Consider the following 19,068-nt stretch of genomic DNA (forward strand, 5'->3'; position numbering starts at 1 on the left):
ATTGTGCCAGTTTTTCCATCTCTACAGCAGCTTCTCGGTGGTCGGTCATCTAAACTGACATCAGAAAGTCTGGATTTAAGCCACATGACCTATCCAATACATGTTCTACAATAATCAAAGTGACAATTGGGTGGCTTTAGCCAATTAACTCTCACCTTTTCTTTGGTAATAAGAAATTTTGTGTCCTTGACCTCCCAAATTGCAGCATCCAGCTCAAAAATACTTAGACCCACCTGTAATTTTGTGCACTTCATGGCTGCAGTGTAAAAAATAACCTGTGAACTGTGATGAATTGTGAGCTGTATGAGCGACAACATCACTGACAGTCTCATTTGTGACTCAAATACTGTGGTGGGTGATGATATAGATCAAAGGTGCTCAAAACTTGTGTAACGCTATACTCAGCCACCACTGAACATAGATTAGTTAGACCTGGGTGGTGTATCGTGTTGAGATCTCATGACTTATCTACCCAGAAGCAACATGGCTTCACTGGTGTAAATACTAAGCCCTCAAAGCATCATGTATTACTACGTGGAAACAACCAAAAAAAAAACCCTCTCATGTTAGTATTGTGCATTAATTTCATTCCTGATAGTAACTATAGTCTCTCACTGTGTATCTGTGATAACAACTTAAAATTGACAGGCCTGTGCTGATGCCCTGTCTTTGTTAAAGCAGTACCATAGGGTGTCACTTATTACACATTCGGTGGAGAACATCAGCTTTTGATCATTTATTGTACTTGGATTAGTTTTACGCTGTTCAATTCCTCCAAGATGTTGTAATTGGAGCTGTTTGGGTCTCCTTTTACTTAGGTGAAAATGTGAAAAATATCTTTGGTCTAGGGCCATTAAAGCTTGGTTGGTTTTGAGCCCAGAGAGGACTCGGTTGCTTGGTCAGGAAAATATCATGGCTCCAAATATTTTACAGAATGGTCATGGCCGTGCTTTAAAGAAACTAACACTTCATTTTGGCAAGAAACAGAAATATTTGACCCGTTTGGGGGCAAAGCTGGCCAAAAGATATGAGTTCCACTTGCTTGCACTAATTTCCTTTCCTTGAATACTGTCATTGTATTCGTAAATGTAAAGAGTAGGGAAACAAATTGTTCCTTATAATTTTTATTGCATACATTGTGTGGTATATTGAAACTGGAGTAGTTCGTGGCACCATTGAGAATGAAATCAAACATCTGCCATGTGTGGCAATTTTAAAGGCATTTTGTGTATTTCCTGTAATGTCTGGCTTGTTGGAAATTATATTAGAGAATGACTAAAAAGCCGAGGAGGAGAAGAACATCATGAGCTGAATCTAACCGCAGCATTTTCACCACATGGCATGTGAAACAGCCCACAGATCTCACGTTCTTACTCCTATAGAAGTTTTTATCTCCACTAGACTTCTGTGGTAGTTTTGTGCATAAATGAAGATATCAGATGCCAATAATGGAAAAACCTGATGAACAGCGGTTTGAAGTAATGACTTGTTTGAATCAATGACACAGGACCCACAGAAACAGGCTCTTTTTCTGTAAATGTTGGCTACAGTAGGTCATTTGGAAGTGTGTTAGGTTTAGATTTTGGCAGTTTTGAGAACACTGTATGTTTTATTTCAATGGAAATTGTAATTAGAGACTACTTCTTCATATTATTGTTTCCACTGACATCCCCTTTTGTCATGGCTGAAGGGAATAAAAGTTAAGTTATGCCGTTTTTGTCTTTAAAAATCCCCCCGCGGTTATAGTCTGACTATAGTGAGATGTCTGCAGATCTCATTGTTAGTTGTGTGACTCCAAATTAGGGGTAGGCAACTCTTATTTCATGCTGACTAATAAATTAGGGGAAGGGCCATTCACAGGATAAATAAATCAAAATATGGTTACACGTTGAAATGAAAATATTACTAATATAAAATCCCTTTAAAACAATTTTAACTATAAGGATAACTTTCTACACTTTTCTTTTGTAGTCAGTGACTGCAGGAAGTCCAGAACCCATGCACATCAACTAATGCTGTTTTCCCCCTTGAAATGTTCTGCCAGGCCTTCACTGTAGCAACCTTTGATTGTTTCCCTCTTGTGAGTCTTTGAGTGACTGACTGACTTGGCCAGTGTATAATATCTAATTTCTTTGCATTGAAAACTCTTTGGTTGCTTTTGCAGTATGCTTTGAGTCATTATTTATTTGCACTGTAAAGCGTTGTCTAATCAGTTTTGGCAGCATTTGGTTGAATCTGAGCAAAGGCTATAGGCCTGTGCGCTTAAGAGTCCGTGTTGCTGCTTGAATCAGCAGTCACATCATCAATAAACAGTGGCCCATTTCCACTGGCAGTCATACATGCCCATACTGTAATGTTGTTTCCACCATGTTTGATTGATAATGCGGTATGCCTAAGATCGCGAGCTCTTTCTGTCTTTCTCCATACTTGTTTTCTTCCCATTATACAAGTAAATCTTGGTTTCATTTGTCCTTTTTTGTAAAACTGTGCAGACTCTTTTCTTTGTTTTCTGCTAAACTCTAAACTGGCCTTCCTCTTCTCAGGTCTTTCCATTCCAGTTTCCCCTTGTGTATTCTCATTGTGTTCCCATCTTATCTCTGTTTTTATCTTTTGTCAGATTCACGTCTTGTGTGGGTGTGTGTGGGTGGGTCTCAGTCTGTATGTGTGTGTGTGTGTGTGTGTGTGTGTGTGTGCGTGCGTCTAATTACTGTTTTAATCAGATAGTCTTATATCTTGTGTGCTTCATATTGAATTTTACTTCCCCTGATATGCTGCAGCTGTCTTCCCTGGTGTTTTCAGTCTTCCTAATTACTTGCTGTGTATTTATTTTCTCAGCCTTCCCTTGTCCCTTGTCATGTCCTCACCTCACATGGTAGTGTGTTTCTTAGCTCTATGTTGTGCTGCTTTCCCCCTCAGAGTTAATTCCTAGTTTAACATAAGTTTTTCTTTTTGTTAACCTTTGCATTGCCAAAAATAAAGCAGGCCATGAAACTAATGTGTTCAGTTAGTTTTGAGCCCATTAAAAGGGACGCATTTTAAAAACTGCTATAATTCCTAAATTATAGGCCAGAGGCCTTGTCCAAATACTTTTGGACCTAAGAGTAGTCAACTCGAACCAGCCCTGGGACAAGATCTAAGAAGAGTCAGTACAGTCACTCAGTTATTCTCAGTTATACTCTTAAGCAGACAACCACATCAGTGGGAAAAGACTCCCAAGAAATTCTTGGCAGTGTCATCTCTGCAGGCTTTTGGCTCCTCTCCACTGACTCATGCCAGACATTGCACCTTCCCGTTTCTCTAAGGTCAGATGTCATTTAGGAAATCTCTACAGAAGCACAGCCTTTATCAAATATTGAAACATTTGGGAATACTTTTATAACAATTTTGTCAAAAATTAACTCTAGAGCAGCTACCTAACTGTCCTCATAGATGCTTGACATAAGTTCTTTGATTTGTGATCTGTCTAATTGAATTGAGGGAGATTTTCTTGCAGTATCTTACCTCCAAAACAAAGACAAGTGCATTCTTTAATTCCTTGCGACAGGCATCCTAGTTAAGATGTTGAAGAAGGAGAAAAAAAGAGCCCAGGATGCTGCTGCTCAGCTTGCAAACATCACCAACAGCCAGAGTCAGAGTACATCGAGTGTGTCCACGGTGGAGCTGTCACAAGAAGGAAGTATGGAGACCATCTCAGCAGACCACAGAGGACGAGCTATACAGTACATGAAAAGAGGTACGTCAACCTCAAGGTGTTCCCCTTGTCTTAAAAGGCAATATTGAAAGATTTGGCATGTTACTTGTTACATATGCAAAATAGTGTTTGAAAGACTGCTGATATGTTGTGATATAGAGTCAAAGTGTGAATCAGGTCCAGCTTCTTTCAGATGTTTTTTCCTAAACATAGCAATTTCTGGCCTTAAAATGAGGCCATATAACTTAGTTCAACCAACTCAAAAGGAGTTCATTGAGCCAAATTATCAAAAAAAAAAAAAAAGAACAGGTAGTACAACTAGTGGTATTTAAGAGGGACTTATCTCAATAAAAGCTGTCTGTACTTTCAAGGAAAAAATAACATAGGCAAACATTCTCTGATGTAATTCCTTTCTTGTCTAATGTTCTCTAGATTTTTCTACTTTCAATAGAAAATGTCTTTTTTTAATAGTATTTCTACTATTAAAAAAAACCCCAAATTAAAAGGAAAAACATCCATCAACTAACTAGTAATGTAACTGTTTGTAGAATGGAATGTTTTTAGTCCAGGCTGTTAGAGGCCTGTTAGAGACGGTTTCATTGTTTTACATTATGTTACAATATCTTTAAAAAGCATTTAATACATGAAAAGAGTTTAATCATGTGTGTTAAAGTATTATGCCTTTCCAAAGCATTTCAGTGTTTCTAAAGACAAGTGTCCACTTGTCCACATGTTGAGAGTGAAACCAATGTCATTTTTGCATTTGGTGTGGTATTTGATATATGTGAGCTATCAGTGCTCAAGACTAAAAGTAAGAAATGAAAACTGGCTGGGTAATATTCCTCAGAAATAGAGCTGACCTAGTACTAATGCTGTTCACGCTTACCAAAATAATCAGAACAGGTCCTGTCCCACATGGACTAATAAAGCACTGTATGAATTAAATCAAATTTTCACAGATGTTGACTCCATTAAGCGTCACACTCGCTCTTTTTAAGCTTTGAAAAATTAGGTGCTAAGCCTACAGACAGGTGATCTCTCTCGGTTGGAATGTAGGCTGTTTTTTGTGGTCTTTTAGATTTTCACTGTTCCTTTTGTGTGTGTCTCTGGGCCATAACAAATTCCTGATTTGTGGATTTTACTGCATGGTAAGGGTCTGACATACCAGGACCATTTTCTTTATTTCTACACAATGCCATGAGTAGGATTATATGTATTAAAAGGACAGTACGGTATTTTAAACCTGTAATTTGTTGCTGATGAAAAGCTAATGGGTTTAAAACCTGTAATACTGACTGGAACGTGAAGCCGAGGCTGTGAGCCAAGACTTCTGCAATGTAAATACAAGAGACACTATGCAGATGTGACCAAGACACTAAACCTAGACTGACAACTTTTGAGAAAGCATCCACTTAATTTAGAGACAGAATGTCTGTGCTATTAGAAAACGAACTGCTAAATACTGTCCATTGTGAAGCAGGCCAAAAAGGTTATTCCAGAAGTCCTGCTCGCAGTTTTCTACATCCAGTTCATCCTCAGTATCACGAGAAGCTGCCAAGCCAGATGAGCTTCATGATTACCTGATTAAAATATGTTTAATCTCCTTTTCAAGATCGCTGTCTCTTGCTTGCCCAGATCTCATACAGGAAGTCCCGATTTGAATATTTGTATTCTGCGCCCACGGTTCTCAAAGTCAAGCATGGTACGCACATTAACAAACAACACCCACGGATGACAGTGATAGGAGCTCTTGCTACAAACAAGCAGTTTCCAATTCTGAAACCAGTGACTCAGCTGAGCAGCGAGAAAAGAAGCATGCGTGTTGTGCACTATAAAACTGTCTTTCAGGGTGAGGTTGTCAACTGACATCGAAGAGTGGTGCTTGCCATCAAATGCTTGTACAAAACACATTGAGAAAGGCTTTTTTTTTAACTACACTAACACAATCTTCACAGGCGCCCCTGAACCACTTGCCAAATTTGCCTCCCTACAACTTTCTATACTTCTGTGTAGATCCAGAAGAGATCCAGCACACACTGCACAGGCACAAGTATGAGTGAACATTTGCAGAGTGAGCAGCCATACTGTCCAGAATTGAACAAAGAGATGATCTTGAAATCTAGATATATTTTTTAAATAGATCTATCCCAGAATTTTTTGATCACATCTTGTATAATCTCTTTAGTCTGGGTCTCCTCCCAACTGACCATCCAAAGTTAGACGACTAGGAGATATCCTGATAAGATGAACCTGTATGTAGTAATTATCTCACGATACTCAAGTTCTTTGGCAACAACTCTCCTCTAGTGCAGAGGCAGCTGTCCATTCCTGTTTTTGGATGAGAATCATGGTCTCCCATTGATGGTGCTAACTATGTTCTGTCACCTCATTGTCAGCTTTCACTGTGCGTTCTAACAGTCATATTCAGAAAGGCCAAAGGACTGCATTAGATTCTTAAAACCAACACCCTCCTTACTCTGAGTGTGCCCTGAGATCCTGTCTATGAATACCAAATACGTAATTTGTTTGTAGTTCTCAATTCAAATCCAAAAATGTATGCATAAATACATAAGTAAATATGCCAGAGGATATTTACTCTTTCGTTTTGGCAAATGTGTACATAATAAAGAACCATACTGTTTTACTTAACTGGCAGCCTAAGCGTGGTTGACAGCCTTTATGAACTAAAAGTTTAAAGATACATGATAACAATGACCCAAAGGTGGCAGCTTTAGAAGTAGAAACTTCAGCTGCAGCTGAACTTCTTTAGACATAAACTTGGTTTAAATGTAAGGGGAATGCTGAGGTTAAGCAAGTTAAGCTTTTGGATGAGCTCTCCAGCCAAAGGCGGCATTTATTTGGCTTTTCCTGCTTAATTTTGGTTAAGTGGAGCCTCGAGTGTGATGATGAACTTGAGCCCTTGTAACAAGCTTGGTCATAGCCATCAGGCTCGGTATGAGCCAGAAACTCATCAAACCAAGCCTGCGCTCTTGTCTCTGCTAACCACAGCTCTCTCATCCTCTCTGACATTTTTGTGTCATGGTGCCCAGTGCAGTAATAAGACCAGAAGAGCCTGTTTGAAAACAAAATACACACTTCAAGTCTGTCCATAAAAGGACTATAGAAGGAACAAAGACCATGAACAGGGGTTTTTAAAATCACTGATAAATGATGTTCCATATGTATTAGATCATCTGATATGCAGTTAACATTATTATATGGGCTGTCACAGCAGAAGAATTGTTTTCATTCGGCCTCAAAAGGCCATTTTATTTCTTTCTTTCTCTCTTGTGAGACATGAACTTCCATGGATTCTGGTTCCTCTTAGTTTTACTTGGGCAGTCCATCCAGGTATATTAACAGCTGTGAAAATATATTTGATGAACATAGATCATTGCAACTACAGCTGATCCACAGCTGTCATGTTAAAGCCTCCAAAATCAGTTCTATTCAAATTTTCACATCAGAATTCTGCAAACAATACCCACAGTGACAAAGTGTTTTCTTGAGGTTCGCATACTTATTGTGCATAAGTATTCACAGCCTTTGCTCAACACTTTGTTCAAGCAGTTTTGGCAACAATTACAACCTCAAGTCTTTTTGAGTATGATGCTACAAGCTTGGCACACCTGTTTTTGGGAACTCTCAGGCTCCATCGGTGCTCAGATATTTTCAGATCTCTCCAGAGCTGTTCAGTCTGGTCTCTGGCTGAGCCACTCAAGAATATTCACAGACGGGTCCCAAAGTCACTCCTTTGTTATCTTGACTGTGTGCTAGGGATGTCTGTACATTGCTGTATTCATCTTTCCCTCGAAAAAAAAACCCCAAAAACATCCCCACAGCTTGATGGTGCCACCACCATGTTCAGTGTAGGGATAGTATTGGCCAGGTGATGAGTGGTGCCTGGTTTCCTCCAGATATGACGCTTTGTATTCACAGCCCCAAGAGTTCAGTCTTTGTTTCATAAGGTCAGACAATGTGGTTTCTTATGGTCTGAGAGTCTTTAGGGTGCCTTTTGGCAAACTACATGTCGGTTGTCACAGTTTGACAAAGTTTTAGTGGGGGGTGGCTTCCATCTGGCCACTCTACCATCCAAGCCTGATTGGTGGAGTGCTGCAGAAATGGCTTTCCTTCTCGAAGTATCTTCTTTTCTCCACAGAGCAACGTTGGAGGGATGCTTGTGCCAGTAAGGGCATCTGGTGTAAAAATCTGTGGCAAGTTAAATATGAAAATTTAACCACTGTGGTTGACCCCTTGCAAATGCATGGAGTATTTTTTCTACAGTCACCTTTTTCAGTCACTATGTGTTTATACACCACTCTTCATTTAATTATTAGTTATTATTAATCTCTCTTGTTTTTTCTTTTGTTCCTTTTGCAGTTATGTTGTTGCAGTTTTTAATAATCTCTGGCTCTTTGCCACAGCATGTCTTTGTCTTGTCTTCATCCACTCATCCCCAATCGGTCGCAGCCCATGGCCGTCCCTGCCTGAGCTTGGTTTTGCTGGAGGTTTCTTCCTGTTTAAAGGAAGGTTTTTCCTTCCCACTGTCGCCAAAGCGCCTGCTCATAGGGGGGCATGTGATTGTTGGGGTTTTCTCTGTTTTCTTTGTATTATTGTCGGGTCTTTACGTTACTATATAAAGTGCCTTGAGGCAACTGTTGTTGTGATTTGGTGCTACATAAAGACTCAGAGGTATGGTGCTACATACGTCTGAGTCATCATCGGTGACGACCTAAGCAACTTTGTAGCATTTTGTACTCTTTGTAGAAGAAAGAGGCACTTCTGGTTTACATCAGAAATAAGGAGACTGCAGCATTCTTGCCTCAAGAAAATAAAATGTGTGCCCTTTTCCAGGCTGGAGGATTATAACAATGGTGGACGGCATGCTGACCAAGACTGATTTAGCATTGCTGTGGAGTCACAGACTGAGATGGTGTTTGTAGATGACTTCATTCTTAAACCAGACTATATAATGACTACATTTTTTAATTTTGCCAGCAGTATTAGTACTGTCCACTCTGTTGTGGGGAAAGTTGCACACCCCCAGAAATCTCCAGATCCTGCAGTAGTTACACGTCCACTCAGGAATGTTCAACCAATTTTCTCACACTTCATGAGAAATTCCTGACTCTTTCAGCCTGATGTTGTCCAGGGAGACTCTGTAACTTTGGGAAGCACAAGACCACACTGAGTACTTACAGGAGAATCAGAGAAGACATTTCCTACAGTTGTAATGCTTTTTATGTGGAGCACAGGTGGGGTCAATATTTATTTATTTGGTTTTTTTAGACTTTGGTGTTCATGCTGCATTTCTTCAAAGATTTATGAGGTCCATTCTTTATTCTCTGTTTAAAAAGAGACCATTTCTGAGAAAAACTCTCAAACTCTGAGATTAGATTTTTGAGGAAAAATGCACAATATTTTGTAGATTATCTAGAAAAAAATATACAAAAAAAGATTACACTTTGCAGTCAAATTCACTAAGGGAATCCTGATAACTGTAGCTCTAACTCTAATTTCAAGCTTTAAAGAGACACTGACATGAAGTGGGTGGATTCAGAACATAATTACACACTGAATTAGACGAGCTTTGTGCAACATCTGTTGTTTCTGCAGTTTCATGCAGTAAAACAGCAGTTTTGCAGAGGCTGGTGGATTAGAATTTCAGCTTTTTATCTTTATTTATTTTGGCTTTCATTTTTCTAAATGTCCAATTTTTTCATGTAAATTGAAGTCTAATCTTATATATCTCATCCTTTTGTTTTTCAGAATGTTGCCTCCCTTCATCTGTGTATTTTTTATTATCATTATTATTATTCATTTCACAGGTTTTCTTCCTAATAGTTACAATTTTCATATCAGAAAATGTCAGATTTATTCCTACTTTTGCCTGTGCCTTTAAGTATATATCTTTTAGAAACCTCCTTTTCCCAGTTTGTTTGTTTATTTATTTATTTATTTATTTTCCATCTTTAGAATATTTTAGGATTTTTGAATTTTATTATTAGCTGACAGTTAACTTTTTGTATAGCTTTATTTATTTATAGTATCTGTCTTTTTCCTTTGTATTTATTTATTATATATGTTCTTATTCTTTGCAAAGCACTTTAGCACTCTTTCCAATAACCTTACTATTTCTGTTGTTACCTTTATTTAATATGCCACAGTAGTAAATCAGTACCTAACTATTGAATTTTTAGACCCATAGACTTAAAAGTAACGCATTGAGAAAAAAGGATAAGAAAAATACAGCTGTCCTTGTGCGTCTTCTTATGTGTGCTCTAAATACATTTTTTATGAAATACACAGAATGAGCAGAATACCAGAGGGACACACAGTTGACGCAGTTCTTTAACAATAGAGCAGATATCATATGTTTCTCATCTGCAGGGGCTGGTTTCCATGACCCACTTGGCGACTCAAACTATATGCACATTAGATCATTGTTCTTTATTCTGTCTTAATTTAAAACAAATGCGCTACACTTATCATGTCCGCATGCTCAGAGGGTCGCTGACTGTTTATGTACATTTCAATTAGGTCTAATCTTTGGGTCCTGCTGCTGCAGTCGCTGGATGAAAATCACTGTCCCCTGAAGATGCACTGTAAATATAATGATGATGAACTTTCCATGGAAACCATTTGTGATGATTGAAAGCCATACTGTCAGACTCTGTTTTTTCCTTCTGTTCTTGGCCTCCTAGCTCAGCCAACACATAATAGAACCTGGACATTAGGAAGGGTTTTCTGATTACCACTGTCTCTGTAGAAGCACTCTGCGCACATTACGTCATAGAGCTGGATTTCTGCTGCGTTTGCTGTACAATGAAAACAGGACTAATAGGAGTGTTTAGAGTCTTATGAAGGTACAGATGTACAGTGTCTCCTTCCTGTTCTTTTCATAGAGTGCTGATAGAAAGACAAGGTGTTCCTGTTGTGGCTCAGACTGTTAAAGAATTGAATTAACCAGAAATGAGACGAGTCTTAAGTGAGAGTTAGATCTTAACGTAAATCCGGCTAGCTTGTAATGAGACGCTGATGATTCTAGCAGGCCGTCCACACGTTTCTGTGATCTGGACCAAATGGAGACACCTCAGTGAGTGAGAAAGTGCAGTAGCAACATAAAATTCACCCAAAAATAATTGTGAAAGCTCCTAGCTTCTTCTCTTTGCTGGCATTTCACCTCTAAAATTTGTTGAAGCAGCAACAACAGTCACAACACATTCAAACCTCTGTGGTTTGTCTGCACTTGGAGCACGGAAAAGAAAAATGAGGAAAGTTGGCCTGAGGACCGTGTGATCTCATTACCCCACAAATTCTGTGAGCACAACATAATATGATGTTATATCACCCTTAGATATTCCTGGAATGCTGCTTTTTTACAAGAGTCGACCGGAGTGCATTTCCCCTCAAGATCCCCTCATGCTGATTTGTAGAGTTTGGCTCTTGTAGCACACGTCTAAGTTGGTTTTAATCAGGACTTTCCAAAAATAAAGAAACAGCATTCCTAACTGTCCCACGATTAATCTCACATGAGTTAGTGTCCTGTGTACGAATGTCTTTGGTTAGAACGGATAAGTCCACAGATTTAACGGGGGGTGCGGGGATTTATTGGAAATCATGGTGGCATTTTGGATTTTCCAAGGAACAGTTGGAAAACAGTTGGTAACAGAGAGGAAAACAACAACTTGTTTTTCTGCCTTCTTAATAAAACAGAAAAAAATTAGAGTGAATTCCAGTCACCATGATACATGCAGTACTTATAAATAATAAATAGCTCCCAGTCATTTAATGTCTACATACAAGTTTAGCTTTTTGTGTTAAACTAAGAGAAATAAAGGTTTTACAACAGATTTATTATCATGTAATAGCATAAAAAATAACAGTGCACTAATTGTAAGATTTTTCCCTAATACCAATATAATCTGTACTGATCTCATTGTGTTATTTAAGGAGGCAGCAGAAAAAAATCACAGTTGACTGACTAAGATTGCAGTGTCAGTATTTAAGGTCAGGATGTGAACTTTTTCAAGCAAGTAATCCAAACCATGCAGTGACATATTAACGTTATCTTGTGGATGGGCTCTTCTCAAGGATTTTCTTAGGTTGTGTTTGGTCAGATTTTGGTGTCTTCTTTCTGCCATATGATGACAATTGCCTCTGCCCATCAGGAATCTCAACAAGAACTTTTATTCAGAACTATTTAACCTACAAATAAACATCCTTCCTTTGCTAATGTGTTTATATTAGTCTAACCATAGCTTTGTAGTTAGACTCCAGGTGCATTTGGACACAGAGATGGTGCATAATGGTTACCACACAGATGCTTCTGGGTCATTTCACTCCTTTAGGAACCTTCCTGAGAAAAAAATTGACAATCCAGCCTTTCTAATTCAGTCACATGTTCAGAAGGAGACCAAATCAACGCTCTCTGCTGTGTTGTGTTTTATCCCCTTGGTGGAAGTGCAGTATTTAAAGCAGATGTGTACAGCTTTAATAAAAACTTGAGCAGTGAGCAGGATGTTCAACATCATGTTTCCTGATGTGCGATGCACTGCTGAGGTTGAGCAGCGAGGGGTGGGGTATATCCACTATGTAATCTTGACATGTTCAGAACTGCTGTCTATATTTGTGTTTATGTTCTCGCTAATCATCAAATGCCGCGATAATCAGCCATATCAGTAGAGCTCTGTAGCGCACATCTGGCTCCCAGACTGGAGTCGAGTACCGGTGAATGTGGGAACATGTTCACATTTGTGTGAATGTGAGAGTGAATGAATAGTGGTATTGTAAAGCGCTTTGGGTGCCTTGAAAAGCGCTATATAAATCCAATCCATTATTATCCATTATTATTTGCACAGCAGGACCTGGCATGAGTGCTCAAGTTAGATGATGTTTTTTACCGTGGAGCTGCTGATATACACAGTGTTTATGATTCATAAAATAAAGCACACTGTGCATCTCAGTGCTGATTTTTATTCTCTCTCTTTCAGGCCCCAAGCTGTCAATGGGAAAACAAGAGGCCTTTGAGATCTTCATAAGAGACCATGAAGACCACCTAACCATTGAAGACAACAAGAGTCTGCTGAAACAGAGGTTAATGACTAGTAGAACAAAATATTATCCTGATAATGCCCATATTAAGGCAGACTACTTCAACGTATAAGCAGTACCACAAAGTTCAGCATTTCAAGGATATCGTTTTCTTCTCGGGCACCTCTTTCTCTAACACCAGAAATCAGTCTGAGTGGTCACATGAATGTGGTTAACAAAGTCACGTTCACTCAGGAAAATGATTCTTTGCCCTCATAAACACGGAGCAATAGTTTTGAGTAAAATTCAAATTACATATACAGGGAGTGCAGAATTATTAGGCAAGTTGTATTTTTGAGGAATAATTTTATTATTGAACAACAACCATGTTCTCAATGAACCCAAAAAACTCATTAATACCAAAGCTGAATGTTGTTGGAAGTAGTTTTTAGTTTGTTTTTAGTTTTAGCTATTTTAGGGGGATATCTGTGTGTGCAGGTGACTATTACTGTGCATAATTATTAGGCAACTTAACAAAAAACAAATATATACCCATTTCAATTATTTATTTTTACCAGTGAAACCAATATAACATCTCCACATTCACAAATATACATTTCTGACATTCAAAAACAAAACAAAAACAAATCAGCGACCAATATAGCCACCTTTCTTTGCAAGGACACTCAAAAGCCTGCCATCCATGGATTCTGTCAGTGTTTTGATCTGTTCACCATCAACATTGCGTGCAGCAGCAACCACAGCCTCCCAGACACTGTTCAGAGAGGTGTACTGTTTTCCCTCCTTGTAAATCTCACATTTGATGATGGACCACAGGTTCTCAATGGGGTTCAGATCAGGTGAACAAGGTGGCCATGTCATTAGTTTTTCTTCTTTTATACCCTTTCTTGCCAGCCACGCTGTGGAGTACTTGGACGCGTGTGATGGAGCATTGTCCTGCATGAAAATCATGTTTTTCTTGAAGGATGCAGACTTCTTCCTGTACCACTGCTTGAAGAAGGTGTCTTCCAGAAACTGGCAGTAGGACTGGGAGTTGAGCTTGACTCCATCCTCAACCCGAAAAGGCCCCACAAGCTCATCTTTGATGATACCAGCCCAAACCAGTACTCCACCTCCACCTTGCTGGCGTCTGAGTCGGACTGGAGCTCTCTGCCCTTTACCAATCCAGCCACGGGCCCATCCATCTGGCCCATCAAGACTCACTCTCATTTCATCAGTCCATAAAACCTTAGAAAAATCTGTCTTGAGATATTTGTTGGCCCAGTCTTGACGTTTCAGCTTGTGTGCCTTGTTCAGTGGTGGTCGTCTTTCAGCCTTTCTTACCTTGGCCATGTCTCTGAGTATTGCACACCTTGTGCTTTTGGGCACTCCAGTGATGTTGCAGCTCTGAAATATGGCGAAACTGGTGGCAAGTGGCATCTTGGCAGCTGCACGCTAGACTTTTCTCAGTTCATGGGCAGTTGTTTTGCGCCTTGGTTTTTCCACACGCCTCTTGCGACCCTGTTGACTATTTTGAATGAAACGCTTGATTGTTCGATGATCACGCTTCAGAAGCTTTGCAATTTTGAGACTGCTGCATCCCTCTGCAAGATATCTCACTATTTTTGACTTTTCTGAGCCTATCAAGTCCTTCTTTTGACCCATTTTGCCAAAGGAAAGGACGTTGCCTAATAATTATGCACACCTGATATAGGGTGTTGATGTCATTAGACCACACCCCTTCTCATTACAGAGATGCACATCACCTAATATGCTTAATTGGTAGTAGGCTTTCAAGCCTATACAGCTTGGAGTAAGACAACATGCATGAAGAGGATGATGTGGACAAAATACTCATTTGCCTAATAATTCTGCACTCCCTGTATATACAGTAATGGACTTCTATACATTTTACATCAGATTAAAACTTTGGGTGTAAGATTCAGATAATTATTTATTAAAAGCTAGACATTTTAAATGAGAATAAGAAAGAAAAGTATGTCTTTGTGCCCCCCTTTTCCCTGCCTTATCGGCCCCCCTGGCTAAACTTTGCTAGATCCGCCCCTGCACAGTTACCAGCCGTCAGCTGCGTAGAAAAAGATCCTGGTCCAGAAAGTAATATTAAATAAATTCTAACAACAGCTTATCAAGGTTAAACATTCTGCTGATGTTCAGCCGCTGGTTTCCTCTTTCTGGCGCAAAGTGGGCCAAAAACAAAGAAGAGAGACGAACTTGGACAGAAAAGCCGATCAGCTGATCATTAATCAGTTTCATGACTGAAGTAGCAACAGGAGAGGGAGGGAGAGAGAAGAGGCAGTCGCTCCATATATTGGTTGTTAAGCTTAACGTGGGAATGCTTTACAAACATTCAGAGATTAACTTACACACTTGCTTTACTTCTCTCTGGGATCACTTCCTCGGAGATGAAATGCCGGTTTGGTAGGAGGCTCCAAATACACACAACCACTCTATCACATGAGCACACTGCTCCGGCGTGCTACGGTTATGGGCCGAGTTACGCTGTGTCGCAAGTTTTGTGAGGTGCTTTATTGATATTTAATGGATCGGGTTACATTTTTTATTTCTCTCCGATATCCGATCCAGTAATTTACATCAGTATCGGACCGATACGTAATATCGGATCGGTCCATCTCTAGTAAAGACACATTATTGCTGTATTGTTTTTCAGTGGATTTTCTATCCTTAAGAGATGCCAGACATTTCCACAATCCAGATGTATAAACAGCACAACAGGCCAGAGGAAGCATATGTAAATGTGATTTTGGGGGTGAACTTTGCTTTTAATTCTTTGATTCTTTTGAACAGATCAGCAGAGGCCCGGAAACTTGGAGAGGAACTGAATGAAGCCAGAAACAGAATCAGTAAGTTTTCTCATTCTTTTTGAAAAACACATTACACTCAAGAGCTGCGTAATGTTCAGGTGCGCAGTCTTCTGTCATAGAATAGAATAGAGCCCTCTATTCAAAAGAAAGATATAAATAGTAAAGACATCATCAGGAATTAATAGCAAACAGAAGAGAGGGATATACACAAAACAAGAGAAAGGCACACATCGGAGAGCAAATTGCTGGGAAGCAGTGCAAAAGGACTTCATCATCCTAATGGAAACTGAGATACAGTTGATAAGACGCTCCATTGAGTTCTGTGGTGTGTTCTTCTGTGTTTACTTTACCACACATCAGCAGCAGAAGAGCTAACATAGCATGAAGCAAGCTAAGACCAAAGAGCGAGCAGTTTGGAGGTTCATGCTGCGATAGCAACAGCCTTTCGCTATATGTTTCAAAAGGTTTTTCTTTTTCTGTGTGTTTGGAGATACAGTGGTGTAAAAACAGTGTTTGCCCCTGCTCCTCACATGTAGGTTTGGATTTTTCCCCCTTAATAAGAAACACCTTTATTTAGAAACTGCATTTTGTGTTTACTCAAGTTATCTTTGTCTAATAGTAAAATTAGTTTCATGATCTGAAACATTTAAGTGTGACAAATATAAAAAAAAAATAGGAAATAAGGAAGGGGACAAAGACTTTTTATACCACTGTATAGGAAGAAGCTGAAAGGGCATTGATTTGATGTTGGGAAGCTTCTGTTGTTACTATGGCAACATAACGTCCTCAGCTCGATTAATATTTAATATTTAACTAGTTTCATATTTTACTTCACCTGTTTCTGTCTGACAATAGGCGACAATAATGCAGTTTTATTTTTCTTGGATTTGTTGTCTTGTGTCTTTGCTTTTGAATATTTCCCAATTTAGTTATTTTGGTCAGTTATTTTAACAAGTTCCATATTAATACATTTGAAACAGCCTGAAGATTTCCACATTTGGATTTCCGGTTACTGAAGATTCCAACCTGTGCTTTTTACTTGGCTGTCACTCTTGTGCTCTTCTGTGTAATATCCATAACGGGTAAACTTGGCATTGGCTTAGGCCAAAGCTGAGTGGTTCTAAGCCTTATGTTGATAGTCTGGAACTATATTCACTACACAATGTGTGTCTTCTAAATGCCCACAAGTGACCCAAAGTGCAGATGAGACAGAGACTGTCTCATTTGCACTTTGTTTCTTATTTCCAAGTAAATATTTTTATTTCTGGATTCTAATTGAGTCATAATTCAAAATAATTCTTATGTATTGTACACTTGGTTTATGAGTTCATTCTCTGCCTGAAACAAGCTGAACTAGGAGTCTGTCATACTTCCATGTAACACGACATTCTATGACACAAGATGGGGCTTCCATTAAGAACAACGCTCTGAGAATGCAGAGCCTTTTGAGGAACTGAGCTAAAAGAATTACGTTAAATAGCAACAGACATCTGAAAACATAACTTTCTTGATGTCGGCTAGATGCACTGAGTCTTCTTCTCCTTCTTCTTCTTCAACTATTAGTTATTACTGATCTCTCTTGTTTTTTCTTTTGTTACTTTTGCGTTTCTTTATTTTTGGCTTTTTTTTTTTCCATTTCAGTTTTGTGCAGGTAAAAAAAACCTTCATTTTAAAAACTCCTACAGCTGTTCCATACAGAAAAAAAAGGAAAAGCAGAGAAGGTGCACTTTAATATAGAAATCATAAAAGATGCCTTGTTAGAAGCTCAGTATTGTGTCATAACCTGCTGCTGTTTACAGAAACACTAAAAGCCGAGTCCTGTCACCGCTGGCAGTGAGTTTAAATGATATTAATGTTTGGTTGAACTTTCCAGTAAACTCAGAGCAGTTAAAATGTGTTTTTATCTGGTTTGCGTTTACTACTGCAAGCTACATTTATAAATTTCCCTGCTCTGTCTGTGGCTCATTTCACATGCCGTTGAAATGGATAGGTTTACACCAACGCCTGGCATCAGCGCTGCCTCTGAGCACGCTCAGTGGTTTAGTAGCATTTGCCCGTTAGCACCACACATGCCAGTGTACACTTATCACCCTCTGAATTAATTTTTTTTGTCTTTAGCCTTCACTGCATGAGGTGCTGACACAGACGAATCTGTCACATGTCATGCAGAAATCAACCCTGACAGCATGCACATTATTAACTCTTTAAATGTGTTCTGCAGACCACACAGTGAGGCTGAAGCGAGGAAAAACTGGATTTTTACTAATTTATCCACATTCCTCATCTTAGTCAAACATCTCAATGCTGTCAAAGCTTATTACATTTTTAGGTGCACAGAGCTGCATTCTTCCTGGATGAGAGATGGTGTTTTTAGTGGCTGGAAAGTGGCTCGCTGTGTTTTAATGCCATCTTGGAGGGTTTGCTCGGAAACTTTACACCACCTGTGTCTCATGGTTAAAGGAGAACATGGAAAATTTTAGGATAATATGTGGTGCTTTTTTCTAAAGGACCCAACTTGAGGGTTAGAGGAAGCATCAGTCTCTAGTTTATGCTGTATTTCTTGGCCTCACTATGACTCTAGAGATCAGTCCTACTGCAGAGACGCATTCTGAAACCATAGGTCGAAAGAAGAGATTTCTATTTAGAAAGTCACAGATGCACATCTTCTGTAGCAGGAGTATGAGACTGATGTGATTCTGAGCTCCCACTAAAGCAATTTGTGTGAAGTGGCGAGAATGAGAATCAGTACCTCAAAGTCTGAGACCGTGGTTTCATGGCTCCAGAAGGCTAAGCTTTTGATACACCTGTCAATCTATGTTTCAGTCATCATCGGTACTTGAGATCTGAGCAGTAGTCAGGAAAGTGAGCTCATGAATGCAGGTTTACACATAGGGTGAACAGTTTGGACATCAAGATGGAGCTCAGAATAAAGCTATTGCTCTTCTGTTTCTTTGGAGGTTTTCTGAGCATTCCCAATTTGGAAAGGGAGAAATTATATATGTTATCTGGATTGGGAAATTCTTGGAGGAACCAGAACATTTTGTTAGGGAGATGGACGTCTGGAATATCCTGTTTAGTCTGTTCCCAATGCTACGCTGCTATAGATACTGTATGTGCAGATTTGACCTAGATCAGTAAAACCACTGTATAAGAACATAGATCCTGAACATTCTTATTTATTTTAATTTACTGTAGAAGAACCCCAGCTGTCATAGTCCGGGGGTGGTGGGGGTGGTGGTTTTGGTTTTTGTTGGATTTTTCTTGGATTACTGTATTGATTTCTTTTATTCTACCAGATTGCAAGCTTTTCTGTGACATCTTTGAGTCTTTTCATTCTTTGTTTTACTTCATAGTTATTCTGGTGATGCCTTTCAGTTTTCCTGTGTTTTGTTTTATGTCTCAGTTTTCTGTTTTTGTTTTCTGCAGCACAGTAATACTTTACCGTATTTTTACAAGGCAGCTACAGTTCCAAATGCATGTTTGTGGAGGCAGGAGGTTGTC

General features: G+C 39.2%; 1 protein-coding gene across 3 annotated transcripts in view; it reads left to right on the forward strand.

Annotated features, from left to right (window-relative positions):
- The window catches only part of kif6 (kinesin family member 6), a 77,335-nt gene that overhangs the window by 47,700 nt on the left and 10,567 nt on the right, over positions 1-19,068 (forward strand). For all 3 annotated transcript variants that reach the window (XM_040041871.1, XM_040041869.1, XM_040041868.1), the window contains exons 13-15: positions 3,545-3,733; positions 12,685-12,787; positions 15,551-15,606. In XM_040041871.1, the coding sequence (XP_039897805.1) occupies positions 3,545-3,733; positions 12,685-12,787; positions 15,551-15,606 (348 nt within the window). The remainder of the gene's footprint in view (positions 1-3,544; positions 3,734-12,684; positions 12,788-15,550; positions 15,607-19,068) is intronic.

Source organism: Simochromis diagramma, unplaced genomic scaffold, assembly GCF_900408965.1.
Source record: "Simochromis diagramma unplaced genomic scaffold, fSimDia1.1 OVJJ01000304.1, whole genome shotgun sequence".
Classification (NCBI taxonomy): domain Eukaryota; kingdom Metazoa; phylum Chordata; class Actinopteri; order Cichliformes; family Cichlidae; genus Simochromis; species Simochromis diagramma.